Source organism: Epinephelus lanceolatus, chromosome 12 (genome assembly GCF_041903045.1).
Source record: "Epinephelus lanceolatus isolate andai-2023 chromosome 12, ASM4190304v1, whole genome shotgun sequence".
Taxonomy (NCBI): Eukaryota; Metazoa; Chordata; class Actinopteri; order Perciformes; family Serranidae; genus Epinephelus; species Epinephelus lanceolatus.
The window spans coordinates 18,594,852-18,619,974 of record NC_135745.1 but is presented as its reverse complement, the minus strand read 5'-3'; the positions used below and the strand labels follow the sequence as shown (position 1 = coordinate 18,619,974).

The window sequence follows — 25,123 nt, the reverse complement described above, 5'->3', positions numbered from 1 at the left end:
GCATCACCAATAGTAATCCAATCATAAAATATAAAGTATTATGCTGACAGGGCCATTCTGCCAGCAATAAGAACACTTCTACTTTTGATACTTGCCACATTTTGTTGGTGATACTTGATATATTGATATATTTTACACTGTGGTAGTGCTACTTTTAATCAAGTGAAGCACCTGAATACTTATTTCAATGCTGCTGATGGTTTTGAGATTTAATAAAGCTGAAATTAAGTGGAAAACATGCAACTGTGGTCCCTGCGTTTTAGATATGTCTTATTTATGTGTGGATTTATGCTGACATTACTAATAAAAGGGTTTTTACATTAAGAAACAATATATTTTAACACTTATTTAAGGGTTTAGAGATGGTACAAGGTGCAGAGTTACAGTTGGCCTAATGACCTCTGGAGTCAGAGGATTCCTGCTGGGAAAACAATCTGACTGTCTTGGCTTCAGAAACCAGATCTCTCGGCAGAAACAGCAACAAGCAGGCCAGAGTTGTGATGTAAATGTGACTCCAATCGACACCGCAGCCCCCTCGTCCGTTATTTACACCTGAATGAGACGTTACCTTAAATCATGTTTACATCACGGCAGGTTAGAGCGTTAAAAAGCCGTGACAACCCTTTCAGACGACCCTGGCGCCTGTTTGGACAAGCCTGCTGTGAGAGAACAAAACCATCTTCCATTAATGATAATGAGCTGAGAGCGAGACGCGCCAAACAGGTGGAGCCAGCGCTGCGCACACGGCAGAGAACATCTTCATCTTTATATACAGTATATTTAATTATCTTAAACTTTTTTAGACACTTTTATAGCAGATAAGATGAAAGTTTGAAGAAAAATAGAGCAGATTTTTGGGAGTTTTTGTCATTATAATGGAGAGAAAACAAAGAAAGCATAGACAGAAGTGTTGTGAGGACTGAAATTAAATGATGCAGCCGCACTAAAGACTTAACAAAAACATACTGTTGGATCTATAACATACATGTTAATGTTTTGGCACGTTATTGTAAGTTGGGTCTCATTATATTCCCATGCAATAATCTCCTCTGCCTGCTTTTTATTTAAACAAAACTTAGTTATGTGTCTTTGCTTCCAGAGTTTCAACACTTCTCTGTGAATCTAATTATATTTTTATTTCCAAAAATCCATATCTCTTTTGTTGCTGTGATGATTAACTGACGCACTGACAGCCTTTATATTAAGTTGGTGCGGCTTGGCCTCCAGCAGTTTCTGTCATTAAGCTTGTTCTTTTCAGCATATTACGTAAGTATCTATGGTTGCTATATTGCTCGTGTGTTTGTAATTTGTCTTTTTTTTCCAACTCCAGCAGCTCAGGAGGGTGGCGCCTGTGAGCGTTGCGTCAGTCACTGGGGGCGGGGCTACACTTTATAGGCTCCGCTGCTGTGCCTTGCCTGTCATACAGCGCACTGAGCCCCGCTGCCTGCAGGAGCCGCTTTATAAAGAGCTAAATTTACCGAACTTTACGTTGTTTCCTGAACTCTCACAATTGGCCAGCGGTCCTCGGGTTAGAGAGTTATAAAGTTTGGAGGACCTCCTTCCACTTTTAAACTTGTTCATGACTTTGGAGCGCAGCTGCGGAGAGGCGACAGTGAAATAGACGCACAGACTCTGGTGCGGCTGCCGCTCAACACAGCGCGACTTTGACAAGAGATAGTTATTATTTTCTACCAAACGATGGCCTTATCCGGAGTGATGCTACCGTCTTTTGCAACATTCACAAACCAAAGAGAAAAAACCTGGGAAAACGTAAGTTTAACATGATCTTGCATTTTTGTTTAAAAGTATGTGGATGAGATGTGTCATTTTGTTTCACCTGTTTTGATTAGAATGGCAATATAAATATCTTGTAAAGCTATTGGAATGAATTTATTACTTTGGGAAAGCTAGAAAAAACGACTTAATTCATTGTTTTAAGAATCTAAAACTTCGTATTCGGCTGATTTGCCGGTCCACTTGCATATCATGGGAAATTACGCACACATTTTATTTCTTACACTTATATCTGATATGATTTATTTATTCTTTCAGAGGTGGAAAGGAGAGATGGACAAACTAGTCTCCACCAGCTGCTCCATGCTTGAAATGGTACAAAACCTGGACAATCACAGCAAAAAGGACGACGAGGATCTGAGTAATTATTTGGATCTGGATTTTATTCTCGCCAACACGACTGGCTCAGACAGCGCGGCGGAATTTGTGAGCACAGTTGACCCCAACATGTACACGACGGGAAACTCTGTGCCATCCTACCAAGCAGACGACCACCGTTCCCCGCCGCCCCCGTACGGCGCCAGCCTCATGACAGAGCTTCTCCGCTCCGAAGGAACCAGCAACTATGGCATTACGCGCAACCCCTGCGTCCAGGGGAGATTTTATGTCAACACGGCGCATTTTCCCCGCCAGGAGATCAAAGTGGAGCCACACATGGACGGCTACGGCCCCGTTATGGGCATGGTGCCCCAGAGCTGCAGCAAGATCAAACAAGAAGGGAACGTTTCATGCATGATGTCCTTCGAGCAGCCCCGGGTGGCCATCTCTCCGCGGGCAGCCAGCAACATGACCCCGCCTCTCAGCCCCGATGACCAGGGAGCTTCGGACTGCCAGGCACAGCTGTGCCAGCCCATGAACTTTCCACACAAGTATCACACACAGACGGCGTTCCCGCACCACCCTCAGGCTCCCCAGATGCAAATGCCCTACCACGCTCCGCATACTGCCTTTGGCATGTATGATGAAGGTCTCAGCCTGCAGCCAGGTGCGCAGAGGGTGATGCTTACGCCGCCCTCCTCTCCCCTCGAGCTGTTGGAGTCCAAACCAAAGAGAGGACGTCGTACATGGCCGCGGAAGCGCACAGCGACGCACACCTGCACCTTCGCTGGCTGCGGAAAAACCTACACCAAGAGTTCACACCTGAAGGCACATCTCCGAACTCACACCGGTAAGTTTGAGTTTGATAAATAAAACCACATCTGTGCGCAATTACGCACAGCCCTGCATGGTTCAAAACTCTGTTTGCCCTTTCAGCACAGCCTAATAATGTACCATTTTTTTGTCCACGCAGGTGAGAAGCCATACCACTGCAGCTGGGAAGGCTGTGGATGGAAATTCGCCCGCTCTGATGAGCTGACCCGTCATTTCCGCAAACACACCGGACACAGGCCCTTCCAGTGCCACCTGTGCGAACGCGCCTTCTCCAGGTCTGACCACCTGGCACTTCACATGAAGAGACACATGTGAAGGAGCCCTTAAAAGGACTTGGGGTTCATGGAAGGGGTTGTTATTATTTGTGATTCAACTGATGTAATGTTTATTTAAATTGTTGTCCACATGACCAAAGTCTTTTTTTTTATATAATATTGAATTAAAAAAGTTTTAGTGTTATTATTTTCTAATAACGTAGCTGGTACTACTTTGGTTCAATACAAGCTTTAGAAAAGCTTTGTTTGCTTTAGAGCAGGCAGACCAAGAAGGGGCTGGCCCTGTATATACTACTCTTCTCTGACAGAACTGGAACGCTGTGTTTGACACAAAAGTGCCTTTCTATGACTGTGCTACTGTAAAACTCTTAGTGACAAAACGACATGGCCACAAAACAGTACATGTTCTTCTCGACAGGGGTGTAATGCACATACAGTTGCCTAACATGTGCAGAGACAATGTTTTATTTAAACTGCCTCACAATGTCTGAACGGCCTGAACTGCTTTATTTTATTGCTTTCTTCCTATTTGGAGTTGATGTTGTCTCCTCTCGTGTGAAACTCTTGGATCCAGCCCTTCTGTTCACTATCAGGGCTTGACGTCCTGTGCATTATTTTTCACTTAAATTTATATAAATATGTACATGGTTTTATACTGTAAAATGTATATTTATTGTAAATATTAAAAACAATGAAATTGAACATTTGACTGGGGAACTCTTTACTTTCATGTACGTCTAGTAATTCCACACCCTGTTCACACATTTTGTTTTATGAACCACATCCACCCACTCAATAACAGGTTTCACACTGAACTTACAACCTGTTGAAGTAGGAGCAGCAGACCACCAGATCAGTTACACTAAATAGGTCATACATGTTGCCATTGTGTACCCACTTTAATTTTAAAACATGGGCACTTGATTTCCACTGTGATGTTTTGCAGCTGCAAGACAGAGAAGGGCAGCCGCTTGTGGGCTTAGCCTATAAATACAAACACTCCATTTCCATAATTACAGAGTGAGCCGGGAGCCGTCTGGACAGAGGGGCCCAGCAAACCCTCATCAGGGAGCCCTTAGACTCCCTTTCTGATGGGTAGAAATTATAGTAGGACATCAAAGAGCCTTAATACTACAATTACACAGTCACCCTGCACTACAGTTTCAAAGTATCTTGACTCCGTGCATTTTATGTCTGCATGGTGTCAGTGAGCATTTGTTTCCCCCGCATCAAAGGCTGCGTTGAGATCTATCAAAGCCAGATGGTATTTTAAAGAGTGCATAAATATGAAATAATATTCTTGAAATATCTGGTTTGTGATCAATACAAAGTTCCCCTTTCTGTTTCATTATGACGATTTCAAAACGTAAAAAATAACTTGAAAGAACCACACCCTTCATCAAATGCGGAGCCTCGCAGTTCCACTGTTGTCTCATACTTTAAATGCATCCATTTTAAAACGTACAAGCAGAATGTGACTTGGATGAGTTGATGAAAACTTTACTAGAATTTTTCATATTTTTAAAAAGAGGAAGTGCACATTAGGTTAAAAATAACTGCAGTGGGAAATGCAAATGTATCACTCTCAATTCACTTTTTTTTTTTTTTTTTTGTTCCAATATCAACTCAACCAAGATGTAAACAATCTATCTTGATCGCATGGCATGACTGTAAATTTGATCAAAGCAAGGGATAAAATATAAGAACAGGGTTCACTACTCACTTCCTTCATAACACACTGTGTGTAAATTGCGAAGATAATGCTGTTGTTGTGATGTTTGACTGGCTGACTTCTCTCTGCAGTTGTCACAATATCTCATTTAAAATGTGACTTACCTTGTTCCAGGAATGTTAAAAGTCACTTTTATTCAATTAAAAGTTATTACAGAGATTTTTTTTTTTTTTTAATAATCACATACATACTGTGCAATATTACATGTTACAATGTTGATATGTTGATAAATAAGGCGCTGTCACTCTGTACATGTCCAGTACGGTCTGGAATATACAGTACATACATTATGTGCCAAATAAACCTGATTAGTGTAATATCATTACGAGGATGCGATATTTGAACAAATGTCCTCCAACTGGATCATAAGACATTAATGAAGACGACAAAAAATCCATAGAAGAAAAAAGATCCAACAGTTGATTTAAGAGAAAAGAAAGAAAAAATTGGAAGCAGATGTCACTGTGCATCAGCGGTAGTGTGAGGAAGTAAAAAGAATAAAAGTAAATGTAACAGCACCAGTATAAACAATGTAGGTTTACACTACTTCTATTTCATAGAGGCTTTTAGTTGTATCGGAGTGCAAGTTGTTAGGGCGTATACAAGGCAACCAATGACAAACCATTTGACAAGCACAAGCTGTTGACATCGGAGGGATGGTGCAACAGCAGGTGGACTTAACTTTGTTCATAAGAAGGGAAGACCTCAATGATTATCGTTAGCGTCTTAATTATTGCAAATGCACGAGGCAACTGATGATATGGTGCTGAATCATATTAAACCAAAGCCATGTGTGGACTTAAACGCTTAGCAGGGATTACAAAACATCATAATTCTACTTTGATCATGTGGATTGGGTTTGATTATATTAAAAATGTCCTCATTCCTTGAACTTTAAGGCCATAAATATTCCATATGCAGGCATAAATGGCAAGAAACACTTGTGAGTTGTGACATTTATAATAAAAACCTAAACCATGCGAATGGATGATCGGATCACTAAGCACAAGTTCTTTTTTTAGGATGGACTGTGCCAGGGCTTGTTCATAAAACCGTCAGCTGACAATATTTACAGTGCATGACGACGCTTCTTAAAAAAAAACAGAATTTGGACAAACTCTTTCAAAGGCCAGACTAACTAGCATATCTGGTTTAACTTTGAATACAAATTTTACCAGAGTAATTAAAGGTTATATAAAACGTTTTATACAGTGCATTTTACAAGGACTTCATACACCACAGATTGCGTTTGTATATAAATAAAACAGTAAAATATTATTAAAAGTTTTTTTTTTCTTGCAACAGAGAGGCTTTTGGATAAGGCAAGGTGATTTAGCCATTACAAGATATGGAGCTAGATGTAGCTGGTTTGAGTTGTATTAAATCACTACGTTCTTGCAGGGTGAAGCCAGGCTTCAGTAGAGCGGCTCCGTACTGTCCTTGATTATAGTCGCCGTGTAGTTTGGTAGCAATGAACCATAACTGGTTGCTAAATGTGAAGTCGTTTGACATGAGTCCAGTCGTAGCTGGAGAAACACTGGTCTCATGCACAAATTGGTAACAGGGGCTCCGGGTTGTGTCGGGCCAGTGTTGTTGCTGTTGTCATGAGCCTGCGGACGGAGGACTGTAAGGCAGAGGGGAGGACAAAAAGATACGGTGGGGCATGCTTGGTCAGGCGCTGGGCATGTCGGCCCTGCTGAGAGCGATGGCAAGCTCCAGGTCTTGCTGCTCCTGGAGCCGCAGCCTCCTCAGCCTCTCCTCCTCACGCTCGCTCTCCCGCTTGGCCCACTCCAGCTGATCGGTTTCACTTCCAAACTGAAGCAGAGAAGCAAACATTAGATGAGTACAAAAATGCAGCCTAAAATGTCAGCACAAATACAAGTCTGTGGGTGAAAGCAGGATGTAAAATTGAACTGTGGATGCAAATTTAAAATCAAATGTTTCTAATTAGGCAGAACATCAAAAGCTACATTACACAAAACTGAAATGATTTGATATATAGCACTACGAGAAAAATAACTGCAGAAAAAATATAGACGTTCACAAAAAAGCAACACTAAACTACACAAAACACAGCGGCAAACTAGTGCCATAACTAGTTCCACAATTCTCCCGTAAACATACAGTGCTTGGATCGATGTGAAATTTGAAATTAAAAACAATCGTGCTCATGAATCATCGTACTCAGATTATGCAGTGCGGACAGGTTTTTTCACATGCAAAGGATTGACCACCACACCCTTGTACAGTCTTACCTTGACACATTCAGATCCTGGCAGAAAAACAAAAATTACAATACAGAGCTCGATAAAAAAAATCCCTTTCACAAATGTCATGCTGGCATGAGAGATAAAATAAATTCATGTCATGTCAAATGGTACAAACCAGACACAAAAACCTGCCATGCATCTCTTCTCCACATGAGAGCACGCTCAGCCGTTAGGGTTTACACGATGGCAAAGAAGCGGAAGGCGGAGGACAAAGAGGCAGATTTACTCTGTTGTGCTCTGCTTCGAGGCATATCATGCTTTGACAGCAAATAAGCCTTTAGCTTGTAGTTCAAGACTTGAAAAATGCTCCTCGAGTGCTACCTGACCAGGCAAGTTCACTGGCTCGCTGACTAAAACTGCGTAAATCCTGACTTCCTGCCAAAGGCTACAGCCAGAGACGACAACAAGCATGCAAAAGCCCCTTTACCAAGTGATTGGACGCAACAATCGACGAGTTAGACAGATGTGTGAGGACTGTCCATGGAAGTCATGCAAACATTTAATTTCCTACCACACCGAGCCCTTTAAAAGCTCTCAGGTGTTCTGTCAGTTGTTAGTTAAAAGCGAGTAAGCACGGCAGTCCTGCAATCGCTAACGTCACTGCATGAGGGAAAGTTGTCAGTAGAGGCCCAGTGATAGAGAGCTGACACCTCTGAGCCTTCAGCTCTAGAGTGAGATCATGAGATCAGCAGCTCATGCAGACAAAGATACTTGACCCATTTGAAAACTGTAAGCGGAATACACGTACAGAGCCAAAATCTGCAAAACCCACAGGGCGGTCTTTGGACGCTTTACTCGAGTGTGTCGTAACAAAAGCGTCTTTACTGTCTGCTGTGGAGCGAATGTTCTGGAATGGCTCTGATGCAGTCAAACTGAGCATACCTCCTGGAGAAGGAAGACATTCAAACAAATACGAAAAGCCATGTAAGACAACATACTTTAGTGCCTTCACTTCAAAAGCCAACAAAGGTAGCCCCCCTGGGAAAATGGGCTCACACTTTAACGTATAATATTGTGCTGCTGAATTTTCACAGGAAGCAAACAGCTTGAAGCTCATGGCATGCAGTGAAGTTACCCAGGGGAGAGAGATATTGGTTCAAAAAAAGGTGTTAACCACAATTTTTGAGTAAGGCTCACTGATGCATTGAAGGGTAACAAGCACAGCGTTGCTTTTTTGGAACACATGATTGTACAAAACGGACACACCCTTGTCTACTGTGAGCTTTGAACATTTCCTACAAGGACAGTATTACAATGTGGCCATAATTACTCATCTCTCGAAACTCTGCACACCACGCCGCACTGGCTGCATCTGCAAATTCTAGCAAATAAAAACTCTTCTGTCTGATAAAGAACAGGGGCTATTCCAGCTTTAAATAACCAACCTACGTGTGGGTTTCTTACTTCCCCATATGCATGAGGCACATCTCTGGGGCTGGCTCGCTGGCTAACTGTAGCTACTCATCTCAACCCTTCGCTGTGTGGCAAAGCAAAGGGGAACACCAACTTTCTCACGCTGTGGCTTCTGCTAAAGGAATAAGTGCAAGGTCACAACGGAAGGCCATGTGCTGGGCATGGCTATAGAAAGTGTGTGACTTAACATGCATGTGAAAAAAACAACCCAAGATAAAACATGAGGTTGAATGCATCCAAAAGGCAGAGAAGAAGCTCAGTTATCATCACACTATTCACAAGTTTAACTTAACACTGCACTTTAATTGTTGTTGTCTCAATAACACTCTGTAAACACATAGTACTACCATACTTAAACCAACAGCTTTCCTGTTTACAACTTCAAAAGAAGAAACTGCTTTCTCTGTACCCTCACAGCTCAACAGGGAAGTAGTTTTTTTTTTCCGCATACCACCAGGGCACAAAATGCCTTTTTAGTGGGGCAACAGTCGATGACAATGAGTGACGCAAAAATGTAGCTGCCATTACATTTTTGTGGCAAAGAGCAAATGAAAGTTCTTCAATGCAATCCTGACAGCGCTGACATGATAAACTGTATTGATTTCAACTGGTTTGAACCAAACATTACATGCTCATTATGAACATCACTGAACCATTAATGTCAAGTTAAGCTGCAAGCACAGTCATGTTCAAGCACACACACACATACACAAACACACACACAATCAGGGCTTACCATAGGGAGGTGCAGGCCGGTTAGGCACATTTTTCTTTGATGGGAGGACAGGGTTGTCCGACTTCTGTTCACACACAAGGGAAAAGCAAGAAAAAAAACAACAAAAAAAACCTTCAGCTATCACACGAAATGATGACTTGAACAGAAATGTCAGCCAACATCTAAAGCCTCTGGCTTTATACCAGAGAGATGTCATGGATGTGATAAATTGGCAGAAAAACTAGAAAATCACTCATGATGAGAGTAAAATTAACAACACAGCTTTCTCCAGCTCAAGTGGAAAATGATGCTTTATGGTGCAACTGATTCATAACTCTGAGTCTCCGAAGCTTACCTTTGACATCTGACTAAAGTCGGCAAATCCACCCCCCTTGCCCCCAAAAGAGTTGCTTCCAAAGGGGTCCGCTGTCCCAAACACATCTGCGACAAGAGTACATTGAAATGCATTTGGAACATTTGAATGCATTTACGGAAAGACCCTGAAACTATAATGAAGTTCAGCCTCAAACCACACATTCAAAAAATCATCTCTGCATCTTGCTTATTCTGAAAGGGCCTTCATGCTATTTTCAGCGAGGGGAATGTGGCACGACCGTTTAATTTTCCATGACATTCCGCGAAAAAAACCTGGAAAGCAGAGGTTTTGTTTAACCTGACGTATGCATCTGATCAGTTAATTAAAGGCGTCAGTTGGCGTACTGTTAACCAGAACTGTGCCGGGGTTGTTTTGAAGCCCAGCGGTTGGCCGCTTAATGAAAAAAACAGCAAACTGCAGATGGTTACAGTGAAAAAACAAAACATTGTAATAGAATATGTTTGTTGTGAGTGTGCGACCACAAGAGACCCCATTCATGTGTGAGTATGCAGTGTTTTCTTTTACGCACAGTAACTCAGCTCAGGTCTACAGTTGCCTCTGTGTTCCTCTGAAGGTGTGTAGCATGGCAGAGCATCGACCAGAGGTAGCCACTAACTTAAAACAACTTCCGTACCGAATGAGGCAGAGCAGTGCAACAGCAGCAGATATAAAGACAGGACAGAGGCAATGGAGAGCTGGTTAAAGGAGTGGCAGTGTATTCTAGTAGAGCAGGACCAGCAGTCACAGAGTTTCTGTTATGTTTGGCTCTTGCAAGCCTCCTGTTTTTCCAGGGTAGGGGGAGTATTTTTAGTTGGCCAGTAGTTAAATGCGTAGGTACTCGACTAAAAATAGCCCTAAACCACAGGAAAAATTGAAGCCACAGTGAGTAAAAATTGTTTGCCCCTGATGCCCCCAAAAATAAAAGCTAAATGTAACACGTCACCCAGAATGGCAAAGAATGACTCTTTGAGACGTGTTTCACAACTAGAGCGTTCAGATGTCAGTTAATAGAGTCACATTCTGGGAAATCTCCACGGAAAATCAGCTTATACATACATAAATAGTACAGAGATGACTCCACATTTGTGCTTTTATTCGACAAAGCTACAAAAAGCCAATGAACAGTGTGATCTACTGCAGTCCCCTAACCTGCCTGACTGCGGTAACTGCAATAACACAGAAGAAAATGTACAACCTACATCTAAAGAATGACCGAGAGCGGCAAATAAAACATTTAATTTTGTAAGCGAGTATGTGCTTCAATAAAGAAAACTAGAAAAACAATAAAAGCTAAACTGAGAAACTTTATGACTACATAAAGGCAAGGCGTCCAGAATCAACTACATGTTTTGGCACAAACAAATACTACCTCAGGTTAATCTTTACATTTACAACTGGCAAGACCCAAAGTAAAATCTCACTCTGTGTGCCAACATCCTGTTATACTTGACACCTGCAATGTACCTGGTTTTGGGCTGCTTGATGTGAAAGGGTCACCACTGCTGAGGGCACTTGGCTGAGAAAAACAAAGCAAAGCAGAAGCACAGTAGGTGTGCTATCTCAATTACAAACATACACAATGGCCACATCAGCATAACCACTAGAAATCTCCCTCTGTAGTACTGGTTTGTTTTTCTATTTATCTACAATAGTAAAGACATGTCAGAGCTTGTCTATATCAGCCGTGACAACTACAGCAAGTCATTAAACATAGAAAAGGAAGTTTCATTTTGAAATTAAGACAAAAGAGCACTGCATATAATAAGATTCATCACTCCCAACAAACGTTATGTGAGTGGTAAAAAGAACACATGTTTGATACCTTGACTGGTGGTGTGGGTTTTCTACTGAAGGGGTCTGAGGATCCAAACAGGTTTGACTTGTCTGTCCTCTTGAAAAAATCATCAGATGAGGTGCCTTTGAAGGGATCACTTTCTTTGAAAGGATCTCCACCAAATGGATCTAGAAAAACGGATAAGTCAGTGAGAGGAGAACAACTGGTGTGTAGGAATGCATGATGTTGGACTTTTTGCCGATATCTGACATAAAAAAACTTATTTGGCTGATAACCGATTCTTAAATTGATACATCCACTTTTTTTCCAATCTAATTTTGTTATTATCAAGTCTCTTCTATAGTAGAGTTACATCATACTACGCGTGCATACTCTTATGCGATGGCCCACCAGCAGATGGAGACATGAAATAAAATGCTTTTCAATCTATGAAATATTCATTCATTGTGCAAAATAAGAAAAAGCATGATGGCCGATTCTGATAGCTCATTTAAAAGCCTATACTGGCCAATACCAATAACATGCTAGCAGAGCAGGGAATAACCCTAAACCTTACAGAAATACAGGAGTAAATAATAAAAGATACAAGAAGGTATTCAGACCTAAGAAGGGGTCGGGCTTGAAGGGGTCCTCTGACTGGAAGGGGTCAGCCAGAGGCTCCTTTGCACTGCTGTTGTTGAACATGGCTATCCTTGACTTGAAAGAGTCATCCTAATGAATGGATACAGAAAATAGTGAAGTCTTGACTATGATTTAGCAAAAACTGATCATTTTTAAATCACTTTCTATATTATGGCAGGACACAGTAAAAAAAAAAACATGATAATGCAAGAAAATATAGCAGCTAAAAACTTTTGGGACTACAAAACTAAACTAAAAGTTTTCATGAGCATATTTGTGTTTGCATTCCTCTGGCATCTGAAACAGGCACATTAGGAGTTGATATGAAAAGTGCTCCTCATTAGGAGTAAAAGCGATTAAATGTTGAGTTCCAGGCCAGATTCTTGTAGTGAAAAATAGAATATATATTCATGATTTCCTCACCACACTTCTGAAACCTCCGTTCTCCTTCTCAGCAAAGCCTTCACCTAAATCCGGCAGGTTGCTGAAGTTTCCTCCGTTGATGTCGCTCAAAGCGTTGTTGTATTGTTCAATGGTCTTGGTCACTTCCTTTTGGTTGTCCTGGATCAGTGATAGCTTACTGCGAGCCTAAAAACACACAGAGAAGACTATTTAATCCATATCTAATGCCATAAAATATATTGATTCATTTTCTTTTCCTGCCTCTTTCTAATCATTGTCAGAGCTGCTCAACATTTGGAAGAAATAAATGAGCTACTATGATTTGAAGCCACATTTTCATACAACAAGGCTTTTCAAAGCAAATATAGAAGTGGTAAAGTCGATCAAAAAATATTCACAAACCACAATGATACAACGGTTTCACTCCAGTGTGCTTCACATGGGTGTGACTCAGAGCATGCTAAATAACTTAGCACAAAGGTCATGAAAGTAAAAGTAAAACTAATGTTTCTCTGTCCAAATTCCACAGATAGTACATAAACATACATGGAAGTCAGTATTTTGATTGGCTATCCAGAGCTTAATTCTTTCCTCCAGCTCAAAAATCTGTCGAATTTCAAAGCCAATCTTCAAGCTACAAAATATAGAGTTGATCAGAGAGCTTATTGGCCAAAAGTGGCAAAACATCCTTATGTAACCTGTAGTTACTCCATCTGCACTGACCTGGTTGATCTCTTCCTGAGTGGTTTTGAGCGACTTGGTGATGCTGTCCAGCTGGACCCGACCGGAGAGCAGGCTCTGCTCGAGCATTGCCTCCTCGTCCTGCAGTCGGCTCAGGTCCGCCTTGGTGCGGCTCAGTTCATCCTCCTGGCTGCGGAGGTCGGTCTCCTGAGAGCGGATCTGGCTCTGCAGGGACGAGATCTGGAGAGGGACGGCACAAAAAAGGGAATCAGTGTTATATTTCTTGCTTCATCAGTTGGATAACATTTAAATAACTGTACATTTAAGTTAGTAATTTACTTCGGACTTCAGTTTCTTATTAGGGCAGATCAAAGAAGCAATATTTTAATAAACTGTTCTCAGAAGGATGCAAGAAAATAATAAGGTTTGCATAACAGTAAGATGGTGGTCCAAATGTAACATTTTTTACTTAACTGGCATCAAAAGAACCAAGAATGTGAAGCTTCACCTCCTAATATAGAAATTATTTCCTAAACAGAGTAGACTAAACACACAGCAGCTAAAGTATTTCAAAAACACTTGATGACTTTGAAACCAACCTTAAAACTGTAACTTAAACTTTTATAAAAAATAAGTTTTTGTCATATTTGATGACACTGTCACTACATCCTTACAGTAATATATGACACAGCCTTGTGAAAAAAATAAGGTGTCTCTGAATTCTCCTAGTGCTCCTAAAAGCATTTGCAAGAGTCCATGTCACCTAAACAAAAACACCCAATCAGCGCACAGGGTTCTCTAATGCAGCTGTCAATCATGTGAAATACGGTCAAACCAGGCAGCGCTGATCGAATCTATATTTTACCTCAAATGTTTTCAGAAACATATTTTAGTGTACTGTTTACTTAAATAAGAAAATTTGTGTTTCCACTGCCATGTTGAAAACAGTCTAGTGACGCACCACCCAGAGCAAACATTTTTATTTTACAGCTAAACAGTACACTAAAGTATGTTTCTGAAAACATATGAGGTGAGAGACAGACAATGTATTGACGGAATCTTGAGTCATATCTGATCAGCACTGCCTAGGTTGACAGATTGACTGCACAACAGAGAGGCAGAAAGATTATTTGTGTCATGTACTACTGTTAGGATGCAGTGTCACTTTTATATTACCTAAACTTGTTTTTCAATGAAAGTTACCAGCTGTAGCTTTAACCTGACCTGACCTCACAGTTTATTTTCACTTTATCGGGCAAAGATTACATCAAAACCACAAGGCAGCTATCTGTGTGATACCATGTCACCAGAAGTGCAGATTAAAATATTAAAGCATCTCTTGTTTTTATATATGCATACAGCTTTAATAAGTCAAGTCTCTAACCATCTGGGTCTCTTCCTGGCACTTCTGCTTGACGTCGTTGAGCATTCCCTCCAGCTTGGAGCGCTGCTGGTCCATTTCCTCCAGACGTTCCTGGGCATCCTGCTTCTGCGACTCCAGGTCCTGCAGGCTGCTGCTCTCCCTGTCTAATCCATTCTGCATTTCCTGAGGGTTCCACCAAACAGTGACAAAAGCACAGGTGTTTGCACGGTGCAGCTATTGAGTCTCATCTTTATCAACTATGAATTAACATTTCAACCATTAATGAATAACTTGAAAATTATTTTGGCTCGGCCTTACCTGAACTTCAGTGTTTTGCTGTCTGATGGCTTCCTCCTTTTCCCTGATTTCTTGCTCCAGAATGAATTTCTCTCTGTAGATGAACAACATGGGAAAGGTGAGAAGGTAAGAAATAAATGGCTTTATTACTGTAACAAAAAGACAGGGTGTCTACGAGTGTCAGACACCGAAATATAATGCTTTTTTTTAGACCCTTTCAAGATAATTTTTAACTAAATTTAAGACTGACAAATCATGGGGCATTGGTGGCTTAGTGGATGGAACAGGCGCCCCATGTCCAAGGCTGTTGCCGCAGCGGCCCAGGTTTGAATCCAGCCTGTGGCCCTTTGCTGCATGTCATCCCCTCTCACTCTCTCCACCCTTTCACACTTGCCCATCCTGACCATTAAAGGCAAAATGCCCAAAAATATCTTTAAAAAAAACAAAACAAAAAGACTGACTTAATCAAGCATTACAGGTGAGTTTAGAGGTAAGTAGTATATATAGTCTCATGCAGAGGAAGGATTTATGTAGTTAATTGCGAGTATAAAGTTAGAAGACAGTATCAGTTTCAGTGGTAGGTTTACAGATCATTTAATGACTTTTAAGGCCTAATATTTATAAATTTGAATTTTTTAAGGACCTGCAGACACTGCAAGATATACTCCCCTTAATGGTCACTAACTATCCTGATGTGGCAAACTTGAGCATTCATGGGCCACAAAAGGTCCATAGCTGCTTGTTGATACTGCGTTTGGCATGATGTGGACACAGAGGGATTTCCAAAGAACAAACATTAAGGAAACAGCAACAGATGGGGTAACTATTGCGTTTTGAACAGCATTTTCTCCATGACCTTTGTGGCAAGACTTGAGGTACTAAAAGATATCAGATTAAGTAGTATGTCCGTGTACTAATGATAATAATTTGAAATAGTGACTCAACATTGTGTTATATTTACTCCAACTTATACTTTTAAAGATTGTAAGATAACCTAGTCTAGGTATTAGCATCACAACTGCAATAATCTGAGCACTGCATCTGGTTCTATCCCAAGAATTTGATACACATGTTACTGAAAGCCCTGACTGTAAAATATGCTTTAACTGGCCTAAAGAAAGGCTCCATGATGACACAGCTTTCTTCACTAAGTCCCCCTTGAAGCAAAAACACTCTAACAGGAGCACCTGGTTAAATAAAGGTTAACACTCTTTAATAAAAAAAATAAATCCAAGAGTTGAAAAGAGCTTTGAACCTGAACATCACTTCACTACAACCTACCCGCCTTTTTCTCAGAGGAAGAGAAACAAAGCTATCCTCCTGCTACTCAGGGGCTCACCTCTGCAGCTGAGCTATTTCCTGGCTGAGGTCATCCAGCTCTTTGATGCCTATCAGCTCAGCCGACCCCGTGGAGCTGGTGCTGTCCTGAGGCGAGAGGCAGAGACGGATGAGTGAGAAAGGGAAGAGGAAAGGAGAGTGGGGTGAGGAAGCACGATGGATGAAGCGGGGGTGACAGAAGGTGAGAACAGAGACGACAAGTGTGACAACATTGGGTCGGATGGGAAAATGGACCCCGAGAAAGAGGGCACAAGAGGTAGAATGTTCAAATGGGGAAAGGGGACAAAAACGAGAGAGAAAGAGAGCGGAGGGGACATGAATGGTGTGCGAAGGGGGGAGAGGAGCCACCCGCTGAGATGTCTAACAAAACAAAAGACACAGGAAGGAAATACAAACACCTTGCACAGTTAGGGAGGGGGCAAGAGTTCCAGACAATACACACAGACAAGAGAATACAAAAGAATTCAATACTACGGCGAAATCTGGTTTAAATATCAGCGTTCAATTTCCCGCCAAGCCTCTACTTTTACAAACACTTTAAGGATGTGTCAGACATATGCTACACTTAAAGTGTTTGCCCCCTTAATGTTGTTTTTTAAAGATTCATGTTCAACCTCAAAATGGGAATTGTGTAATTTTTTGTGGAAGAGGTATTTCTTTTTAACAATAGTACTTGTGTAATTACAAAGAGTATATTTTTGTACTGCATTTCTTCAAATACTAATTATTTTGATCCATATATTCATCAATATGTTTATAATAAATACAAAAGACAACCATTTTTTTATGGGGAAAACTACACTAGAGTTAATAATTTAGTTGATGACTTTGTAGTCAAATTTGAAACGACACACTTTAGGCTGATTATTCAAAAAAAATGTGTTGACTCACCATAACTGTAAAAAATGAAGCTACCTTTTTAATAAATTGTCCTTTTCAGGCCTTATATTTTTATAACAGAATGAAATGCTGCAGCTTGATGTCTGTTTTCATGGTCTAATACATCTAAAAAATTATCTTATGTTTCTTTAAAGATAAAAGGCCTCTTCAATCACTGGTTGGCTAAAGTATAATATCTGTAGACCCTGATATTCTATACTCATCAACAGCTAGTAAAGTAACTGACACTACTTGAATTACTTCCATTATTAAGTTTCTAGTTTACATAGGTTGCTGTGACAGTCCATTGACGATGAATCTGCAGCAGGTGTCAGTGTTTGTTTTTAGCACAGTTGAGGTTAAGAAAAGACACATTTGGGGAAAATCAAACGCATGACAAATATGCTCCAAAGACTGACAATGATCAAATCGAATTCTGTGTTCCCCTTTGTTGGGAACATATTTTGAGGAAACTAATGCATAAAACAAAGAAGATGGTCCTGTTTGCACTTTGTGCTTCAGACTGAGATGGAAGAATAAGACAGAACAAAAGCGCCACCTTGTGACACAAAGCTCAGCTACTCACTCTGCGCATATAAGCTAGTGCAGCAAGATCAGGTCTCACAGCTGACATAAGCCCCGCATAGCTCTGTTAGAAAGGATAGAAAAGAGCTCAAAAAAGCAAAAGCATACAAAACAGTTTTGCAAGGCAAGGCTGAAAAACCAGAGAGCAGAACTGACCATTTAAAATGAATATTGCAGCAAGAAGCATAAGGTACAGTTGCAAGAAAAATGGCTTTGGAAGATTGGAAGAATTTCAATATACAGGGCAATAACAAGAAGAAGCAGTGGCAGCAGTGGGCTAAAGTCAGGACTCACAGGACTCGCCACTGAAGCTGCAGTCCTCTCTGATGGAGGAATCATGTCTGGAGTTAGAGTAGAGGGAGGGTCTATGCCTTTAGTGACCTTCTGCTGGATCAGGTACATGGCAAGAGAAAACTGCTCCCGGTTCAGCTTGCCAGTTTGTTTGGTGTCAGCAAGTCCCCTGTGAGAGGAAGAGAGACCTCACTCAAACATAAGATACTGTATTCTGTCATATGTTGCAACCATCTTCTGGAGAAAACGTTATAATTCAAACTGGCCACCAGATGGAGGTATAGAGTTAAACCTGGTGAGACTATCTATGCATAGATATGGAAGATTTAGTGTGATGTTGTTAAGTGTGGACGTAATGAGGAAAACCTCTGCAAAAATGTCTCACCATATCTGAGCCAGCATCGTCTGGGAGAGAGTGGACTGCATGAAGATCTCTATGACCTCAGTTCCATTAACCAGGCCGTCATTGTCGCTGTCTGTTTTCTTGAAGATCCCATCATATCGCTCTCTGTCAGCCAGCGGTACCACCCAGTTCACCGCTGGCTGGAATAAAGAAAAAGACAACATGTATGTGATTTTAGATGAGGGAGACTAGTTCAGTTTCTTTTTTATTTAACAGGTGGTATTTAGAAATGACCCCAATCAAAAAAAGTTATGATCCTGTATAAAACGTACATATAACAGGATGCAATAATTTGCAAATCCTTTGACCTATATTTACTTCAATACTGTACAAAGACAAGATATTTATTGTTCAACTTAATAAACTTTGTTTTATAAGCCATAACACTGCACCATGCCACACTATATTAACCACTCAGGAATGGCCTGAGGAACATGATCAAGGGCTCAAGGCATGGACCTGACCTCCTGTTTCCCCAGAGCCCACTCTGATCGAACATCCAGGGGATGTGCCGTACTCCACCTCACAACCCACAGGGCTGAAAGGATCTGCTGCCAACGTGCAGGTGGCAGACACAGCAGGACACCCCCGCCCAGAGGTCCTGAGTCCATGCCTTGAAAGCTCAGAGCCAAGTCGATCCAAGGATGTTTTGTATGCAACAGTGTTTAGTTAGATTCCTGATCGGTGTATGCACTCATTCTCAGTTAGATGCCTCAACATTTGAGATAGGGTCATGTTTATTACTGTGTTACTTTAACTTTTCTTTAGCAACAATCAGTTTGGGTTTGTTTGGGAACGGAGGAATTGTTCCAGTTTTGTTGTCTTTTGTTGCCCCTGTCCCAACTTTCTTTAGAGTGTGTTGCAGGCATCAAATTCAAAATGAGTGTATATTACAAAAACAAAGTTTATTAGTTTGAACATGAAATATCTAACTTTGTACTGTATTCAGTTGAATATAGGTTGAAAAAGATTTGCTTATCACAAATTTTCATGTGACAATGCTATTATGTTTTCCTATGTTTGTAATAAGTTACAAGTAAATGTGTAACTCCTCACATATACACTGTTATTTCATTTTTTCTCTTTTTTTGTGATTCAACTGGTCATAGTGTGATTCTGAGACAGTAAAAGAAAAGTAAAGTAAAAGATTCCCTCAGATAGAAAAAAGATGGCTGTCTTGATGATGACTCTTATCAGCCCCTCCAGGATCACTGGCTTGTTTTAGGATTGATACGGCCTACAATGCCTAATTTCACGGCAGCTTTTATTGCAACAATATGATGGGAGCACGTAAAAAAACTGAAAAAACTATTGTAGGTTTTTTTTGTGTGTGTGTAATTCATTAAAAACTGAAGGCAACTTGTCCCAGTGACAATGAAATGACACTGTTCTGAGTGTTCTAAGTAACCACACTACCATATTTAAACAGTTTATTTGAAAATTTCTATTCCCCTAACTATCTATTTTAATATCACGCACGCACACATTTATCAAACAGGCAAGCACCCCTCAATTTGAGATTTATACTACATGAGTTATGAGTTTGTGATTTATACTGTTATTACTAACTATGCATATTAGATCTACCTCTAACTATTTGATCTAACTAGCATTTGCAATAGATATGGATGCAACAGCCCCTGTCACAATGATGTAGCTTGTCCGTTGTCTTCGTGTTTAAGCCATTCTGAGAGTGTTTTGCAGTAGAAAAGTGTTTGTCAATCTATGTCACTCACCACAACACTGCATGCATTGCATAACAGTTTGCCCTCGCTTTTGTGCAGAACATGAGGGAACTGCCTTGCACAGTCATTAGGGGTAATTTTTCCCAAATTTTCACAACCAAAAACAAAAGAGTAAGTTTGGTAACTTGCAGGAAGCTATGATGATTGGTCAAACTTGCAGAAAAATTGGGCAAAATTCACAGAAATTGGTTCAATTTGCATTAACCAATGTGCAACATCCTGGAGGGACTGTCCAGTGAAAACTGACGTGAACCTGGATGTTTGCTTTTGTTTATTAATTTATTTATTGCGTGTGCATTTGTTCTTTGTGTGTTTCTGTGTTTATTTCCCTTTCCTTTAAGCACTTGATTTTGTTGTGATATATAATTGTCAAAACAGGTGTAAAGTTTTTGTTATTGCCTATTGTTAATCCTCTGGCTGAAAATAAAAAGCAAAATTTTCTTAATAAAAAGTGAAAAAAAAAATCATCATATAAAATCTACATTTGAATTGAAACTAATACAATAAATTAGCTAATTCAAGTGACAGTACATGTGTAAGAAAACTGCATTTCTAAGAAATCTGGTATGAACAGTAACTTTTTTTTGCCCTGGGTTGAGTTAAACAGAAAGAAACAGCAACTAAACTGGCAAGGAGAAAAAACAGGAATGAGATGTGGCAGAACAGGAAAAAAAGGACATCATAACATGACAGTCACGTCAGGTGATCGTGGTACAAGTGTGAATACAGTCTTACTTTTCTTCCCTTTCAAGGAAACCTGTTTCTCCAAAAGACATGGAAGAAAAACCCCTGCAGCTAATACAGGGTAGAGAGAAAACACACTGGCCTGTGCACAATGCCCAAAACAATGTGGCAAAACAAGTCTACCCATTAGCAACAGAAAAGGATTGATATATGAAATGCTGGTTTCCAGGCTCTGCCCTTCAGACACTTACTTAGGGAGGAGCATGGAAAACTAATCTTATTGATTTTCCAAGAGGATTTAATGTCTTCTTGTGTTTTTCACTTTATACCACTTGAAAATAACAAGCCACATTCAAAAAGTGAAATCCTGATATAGCCCAAGATTACCTGGGACTATATGAGACTGCAATTAGAGCAACAGATGAAGCATGCAACACATTTAGTGAAGCCAAGTGAAACCACCCAAGCTAGCAGGCATAACATCCTGTGAGTCTTGTTTCCTTCAAGAGGAAGGAAACAAGACTTGTAAAAAACAACTGTTAAAATAAGTGAGAACTTTTTTTACTACACTTATATATTTTAACAGAGAAGCAGGGCTGGGCGCTGATTTTCTAATAACATTTATGAACTTTCAATAGAATTATATGTGAAAATGTGATCATATGAGGTTACAAATTCACAAAATACAGTTGTCTAAATAAACTGTTCTTATGTTCTCTGTTTTACATGACTTATGAGTTGTTTGATGTGGCAAAGAAAAACAGATTATAGTTGCACTGAATATCAGTTTGATTATTTTAGGTGTGATTTCTCATATAGTGTCTATATTGTCATGCATAGCAATATAGGAAACGTGTTTTCAATAACATTGTGATAATAATTTTAACCACACTGCCCAGCCCTTGAAAAGAGCACTTTCACAGACTAATCAGTGCAGTGATGAGATCACTGTGCCTACATCAGAAACACCTCTAAAGAAACACAGGTGAAACAACATACCGGTGAGCTGGATTTAAAGGAGTGTTTTGGGGAGAGGCTGACAGCACTGGTGCTGAGGGGAGCAGCTGGGACCAAAGGAGGAGTGCTTCGCAAGGAGTCTTTGAAAGGAGCCGAGCCTGGCGTAAAACCGGAGAGAGCAGGCAGCACGGCCACAGCACCTGGCAGCCCACCTGCTGACTTTTTCCTTTTAGATGGGGGTATGAGGGAAGTGGGTAAGGTAGTTGGGACAGGCTCCTTCTCCATGGCACGATAAACAAGGTGCATGGCCTATACAAAAGGAAATCAGATCATTATTGATATTCAAAAGAATTTCTCTTAATTTAAAATATAAAGTATTAGCTTCCCAAAAGCTAGAGTGACAGCAACACTTAAAAAAATAAGGGGCAAGCTTACCACTGTGAATTCATCTTTGTCCAAGTGCCCATCTTTGTCCACGTCGCTTAGGTCCCAAATCTACAGATTAATTAAGTAAATGCCAAAATGAACAAGTTTTACCTGTTTTGAATTGTTAACATTGCAAAAGTGTTATCTGTTACATCACTCCAACATGTAATATTACCTTTCCTAACGCATCCAGAGGTAGCTTGGAGTTTATCAAAACTGGCTTGACTTTATCGCCGGAGAGGAGACCATTCACAGGGACCAAACTCTCAAAAATGCCCTCAAACTTCCCTTTTTCATCAGGCTGGGGAAGAAAAGAAACTCAAGTTTAAGGGACAAGTTCATTTCTCTCAGGAATGTTTCTGAAAAAATGATATTAACTCACCCTAATTGCCCACTGTGAGTCAGGTCCTGTCGTTGAAACGCTTAATAAAGGGCTGTTAGTGTCTCTCTGTAAGAAAAAAAGGTGAGAATAAGACACTAACAAGCAGAGCAAGCAAATACAGTTACTGGGGAAAGTACACATAAGGACACAGTTCCCCTTACAGTATCACTTTGTGAGACATTCAGTGTCCATTAATTACTCATATGAGCATCAGAAGTAGTTTGTATGTTCCATACCATATCATTAGATGCTGCAATTGTCAAGAGAGTCACACCATCACTTACAAATTTAGGTGCAGCTAAGTTCTGGTTGAGGTTGCTAAGACTGATATCATTTCCACCCTGTGCTGAGGCTACAAGTCTCAGAGCGATGAAGAAACCCTACGAAAGAGGAAGAGAGCAAGTCAGATCCGGGGTTTTATGTACACATCAGCACCACCAATCACAGCAAATTTACAGGGAAATTCAGTGTTACCCGTTTATCCAAATAGCCTCTTCTTTCTGAATCTGCCAAATCCCAAATCTAACACAAAACACAACAAAACAAAACAAAACAAAACAAAAAGTTAGATGCTACTGATTAAATATATGTGCGTGATTTTGTGTGAACATGTACATGAGTTTAAAGCTCACCTTTCCCAATGTACTATCTGACAGCCCTGATTTCTTGAGGAACTGCGCTGCATCTCCAGCCGATACTTTGCCTGTGCCTAGTGGATCCAGCTACAAATAATCGACAACAAAACACTAGGTGGATACAGCAGACATATCTGTTTTCATCAAGGGATTTTATATGACAGATAACATTCATCTGAATCAACAGGAGAAGAGCACCAGTGTAAATGAGAGCGGTAACCAAACCTTACCTGTCTGTAATAGTTCTCATAGACTGGGTTGCCACTTGATAACTGGAGAAGCAGACAGGAGAGAAATACAACACCAGCTAAGTTACAAATGAGAGTGTCAGCTAGCACGTACATCAAATTAAGTTTCCAGAAAGCTAAATAAAATATCTGTAACGTTAGCAGACTGAAGCTAGCTTGTCCGTAAAGAGCATTAAGTAGATGGGCACAGCTCTGATGGCTAACGTTAGCTAACTAACAAAAGGGTTGTTATGTTCAGTTTTAGCCACTAGTTAGCCATGTTTTTATTTTTATCATTACCACCCTCGCTGCTAACGTAACTGCCTTCCTTGTAATAGCAACATTAGCTTCCCTGTTCCTTTACAGCAACTTTGCTATCCCCACTTATCCTAGCTAACCATGTAAACTTAGTGACAACGAAGGGTTGCTAATGCGGCTACACCGGCTAATATTCACTACAGCTTATACACTAGTAATAAGGTTAGACCGTATAAATACTGTCACTGTCGCTTGATAATGAAGAATATACCAATTTGAGACTTCTCTTGAACTAATAAGAGTTGTTACCTGACTGAGAGTCATGAGCGCCGCCATATTTCCTGGTGTCTCGGGAGTGCGCAAACGCCCCTTAACCGAGCGGGCCCGAGCGGCGACAGATCGGAGGGGCTGTGTTTCCGGTGTGTGTCGTGTCTCGGTCACTACACCAGGGGCACTGGCAGGGCATTGGCCTTACTAAACTCTGACCCACTACTGTCTGAGTGGATTAAGAGCGATTAAGAGGTGGGAAAATATATTTCCCCAGTCATACACTCTGACTGGATAAGCAGTGGTGGAATGTAACTAAGTACATTTACTCAAGTACTGTTTTTAAGTGAAGATTTGAGGTACTTTACTTAAGTATTTTCTTTTCATGCCACCTTATACTTACTACATTTAAGAGGGAAATATTTTCCTTTTACTTCATTACATGTATCTAACATTGTTAGTTACAAGTTACTTTACAAATTAAGTTCGAGTTTATAAATAAGATTTTTTTGTTAGAAATTAAATTACCCAATACTTTATGCAAGTACTGCTAAAACAATTAGTCAGTTAACCAATTAGCTGATTGACAGAATTTTTTGATAGACATTAAAGTAATTTTCTAATTTTTTTAAAAATAATTTTGAGTTTGTTTTGTTTTCTTTAATTTTATTTTTAGTCAATTAATCAATTAGCTGATTGACAGGGCTTTTAATAGACATTTAAGTAATTTTCTAATGTTTTTTAAAATAATGCTGAGTTTTGTTTAGTTTTCCAGATTATTTTCCAGATTATACTTACTTTTACTTAAGTAGTTTCAATGCAGGACTTTTACTGTTACCCAAGTATTTTCACAGTGCGGTAATAGTACTTTAACTGAAGTAAAGGAACTGAATACTTCCTCCACCACTGTGGATATGTCGCAGTCACAGCCCTAATGAAAATGCACTTCATATAACCAGACACAGGCAGTGACCTGTGTAGTAGTGTACACACAGTGCTGTTTATGTGCCCATCCCATAATGCACCGCCTCCCCACTCACTTTTGTGTTCAGAAGTGTAACTGAATGAGTATTTCTGGTTTCTTTTTCTTTTTAGGCTGATATATTGTTGCTCCAAAATGTGCGTTTATTCAGCTGTATTCTATAAATTCCTTAAAAAAT

At 40.3% G+C, this 25,123-nt stretch overlaps 2 protein-coding genes across 6 annotated transcripts; one reads left to right on the top strand and one right to left on the bottom strand.

The window, feature by feature from the left end:
• The first annotated feature begins 1,525 nt into the window (after positions 1-1,525).
• klf2b (Kruppel like factor 2b) lies at positions 1,526-3,923 on the top strand. The gene is made up of 3 exons (XM_033650182.2): positions 1,526-1,770; positions 2,053-2,962; positions 3,086-3,923. Exons 1-3 carry the CDS (start codon positions 1,699-1,701, stop codon positions 3,259-3,261), a joined length of 1,158 nt encoding a protein of 385 aa, XP_033506073.1. The 5' UTR covers positions 1,526-1,698; the 3' UTR covers positions 3,262-3,923.
• A 1,141-nt stretch (positions 3,924-5,064) lies between these two features.
• Positions 5,065-24,111, bottom strand: LOC117271790 (epidermal growth factor receptor substrate 15-like 1). Of its 5 annotated transcripts, none has more exons than XM_033650178.2 (24): positions 24,006-24,111; positions 23,442-23,483; positions 23,209-23,298; positions 23,051-23,098; positions 22,861-22,956; positions 22,577-22,642; positions 22,370-22,495; positions 22,204-22,263; positions 21,811-22,077; positions 18,365-18,522; positions 17,983-18,148; positions 17,690-17,752; positions 16,226-16,311; positions 14,908-14,980; positions 14,611-14,772; positions 13,269-13,466; positions 12,567-12,731; positions 12,125-12,233; positions 11,550-11,689; positions 11,192-11,243; positions 9,707-9,792; positions 9,373-9,436; positions 7,972-8,108; positions 6,265-6,768 (listed from the first exon to the last, which is right to left on the bottom strand). In XM_033650178.2, exons 1-24 carry the CDS (start codon positions 24,030-24,032, stop codon positions 6,625-6,627), a joined length of 2,625 nt encoding a protein of 874 aa, XP_033506069.2. In that variant the 5' UTR covers positions 24,033-24,111; the 3' UTR covers positions 6,265-6,624. The 5 variants fall into 5 exon arrangements, with proteins under 5 accessions (XP_033506072.2, XP_078029201.1, XP_033506069.2 ...); XM_033650180.2 differs by lacking the exon at positions 7,972-8,108 and adding an exon at positions 7,209-7,225; XM_033650181.2 differs by lacking the exon at positions 7,972-8,108 and having other exon boundaries at positions 5,065-6,768.
• Positions 24,112-25,123: the final 1,012 nt, after the last annotated feature.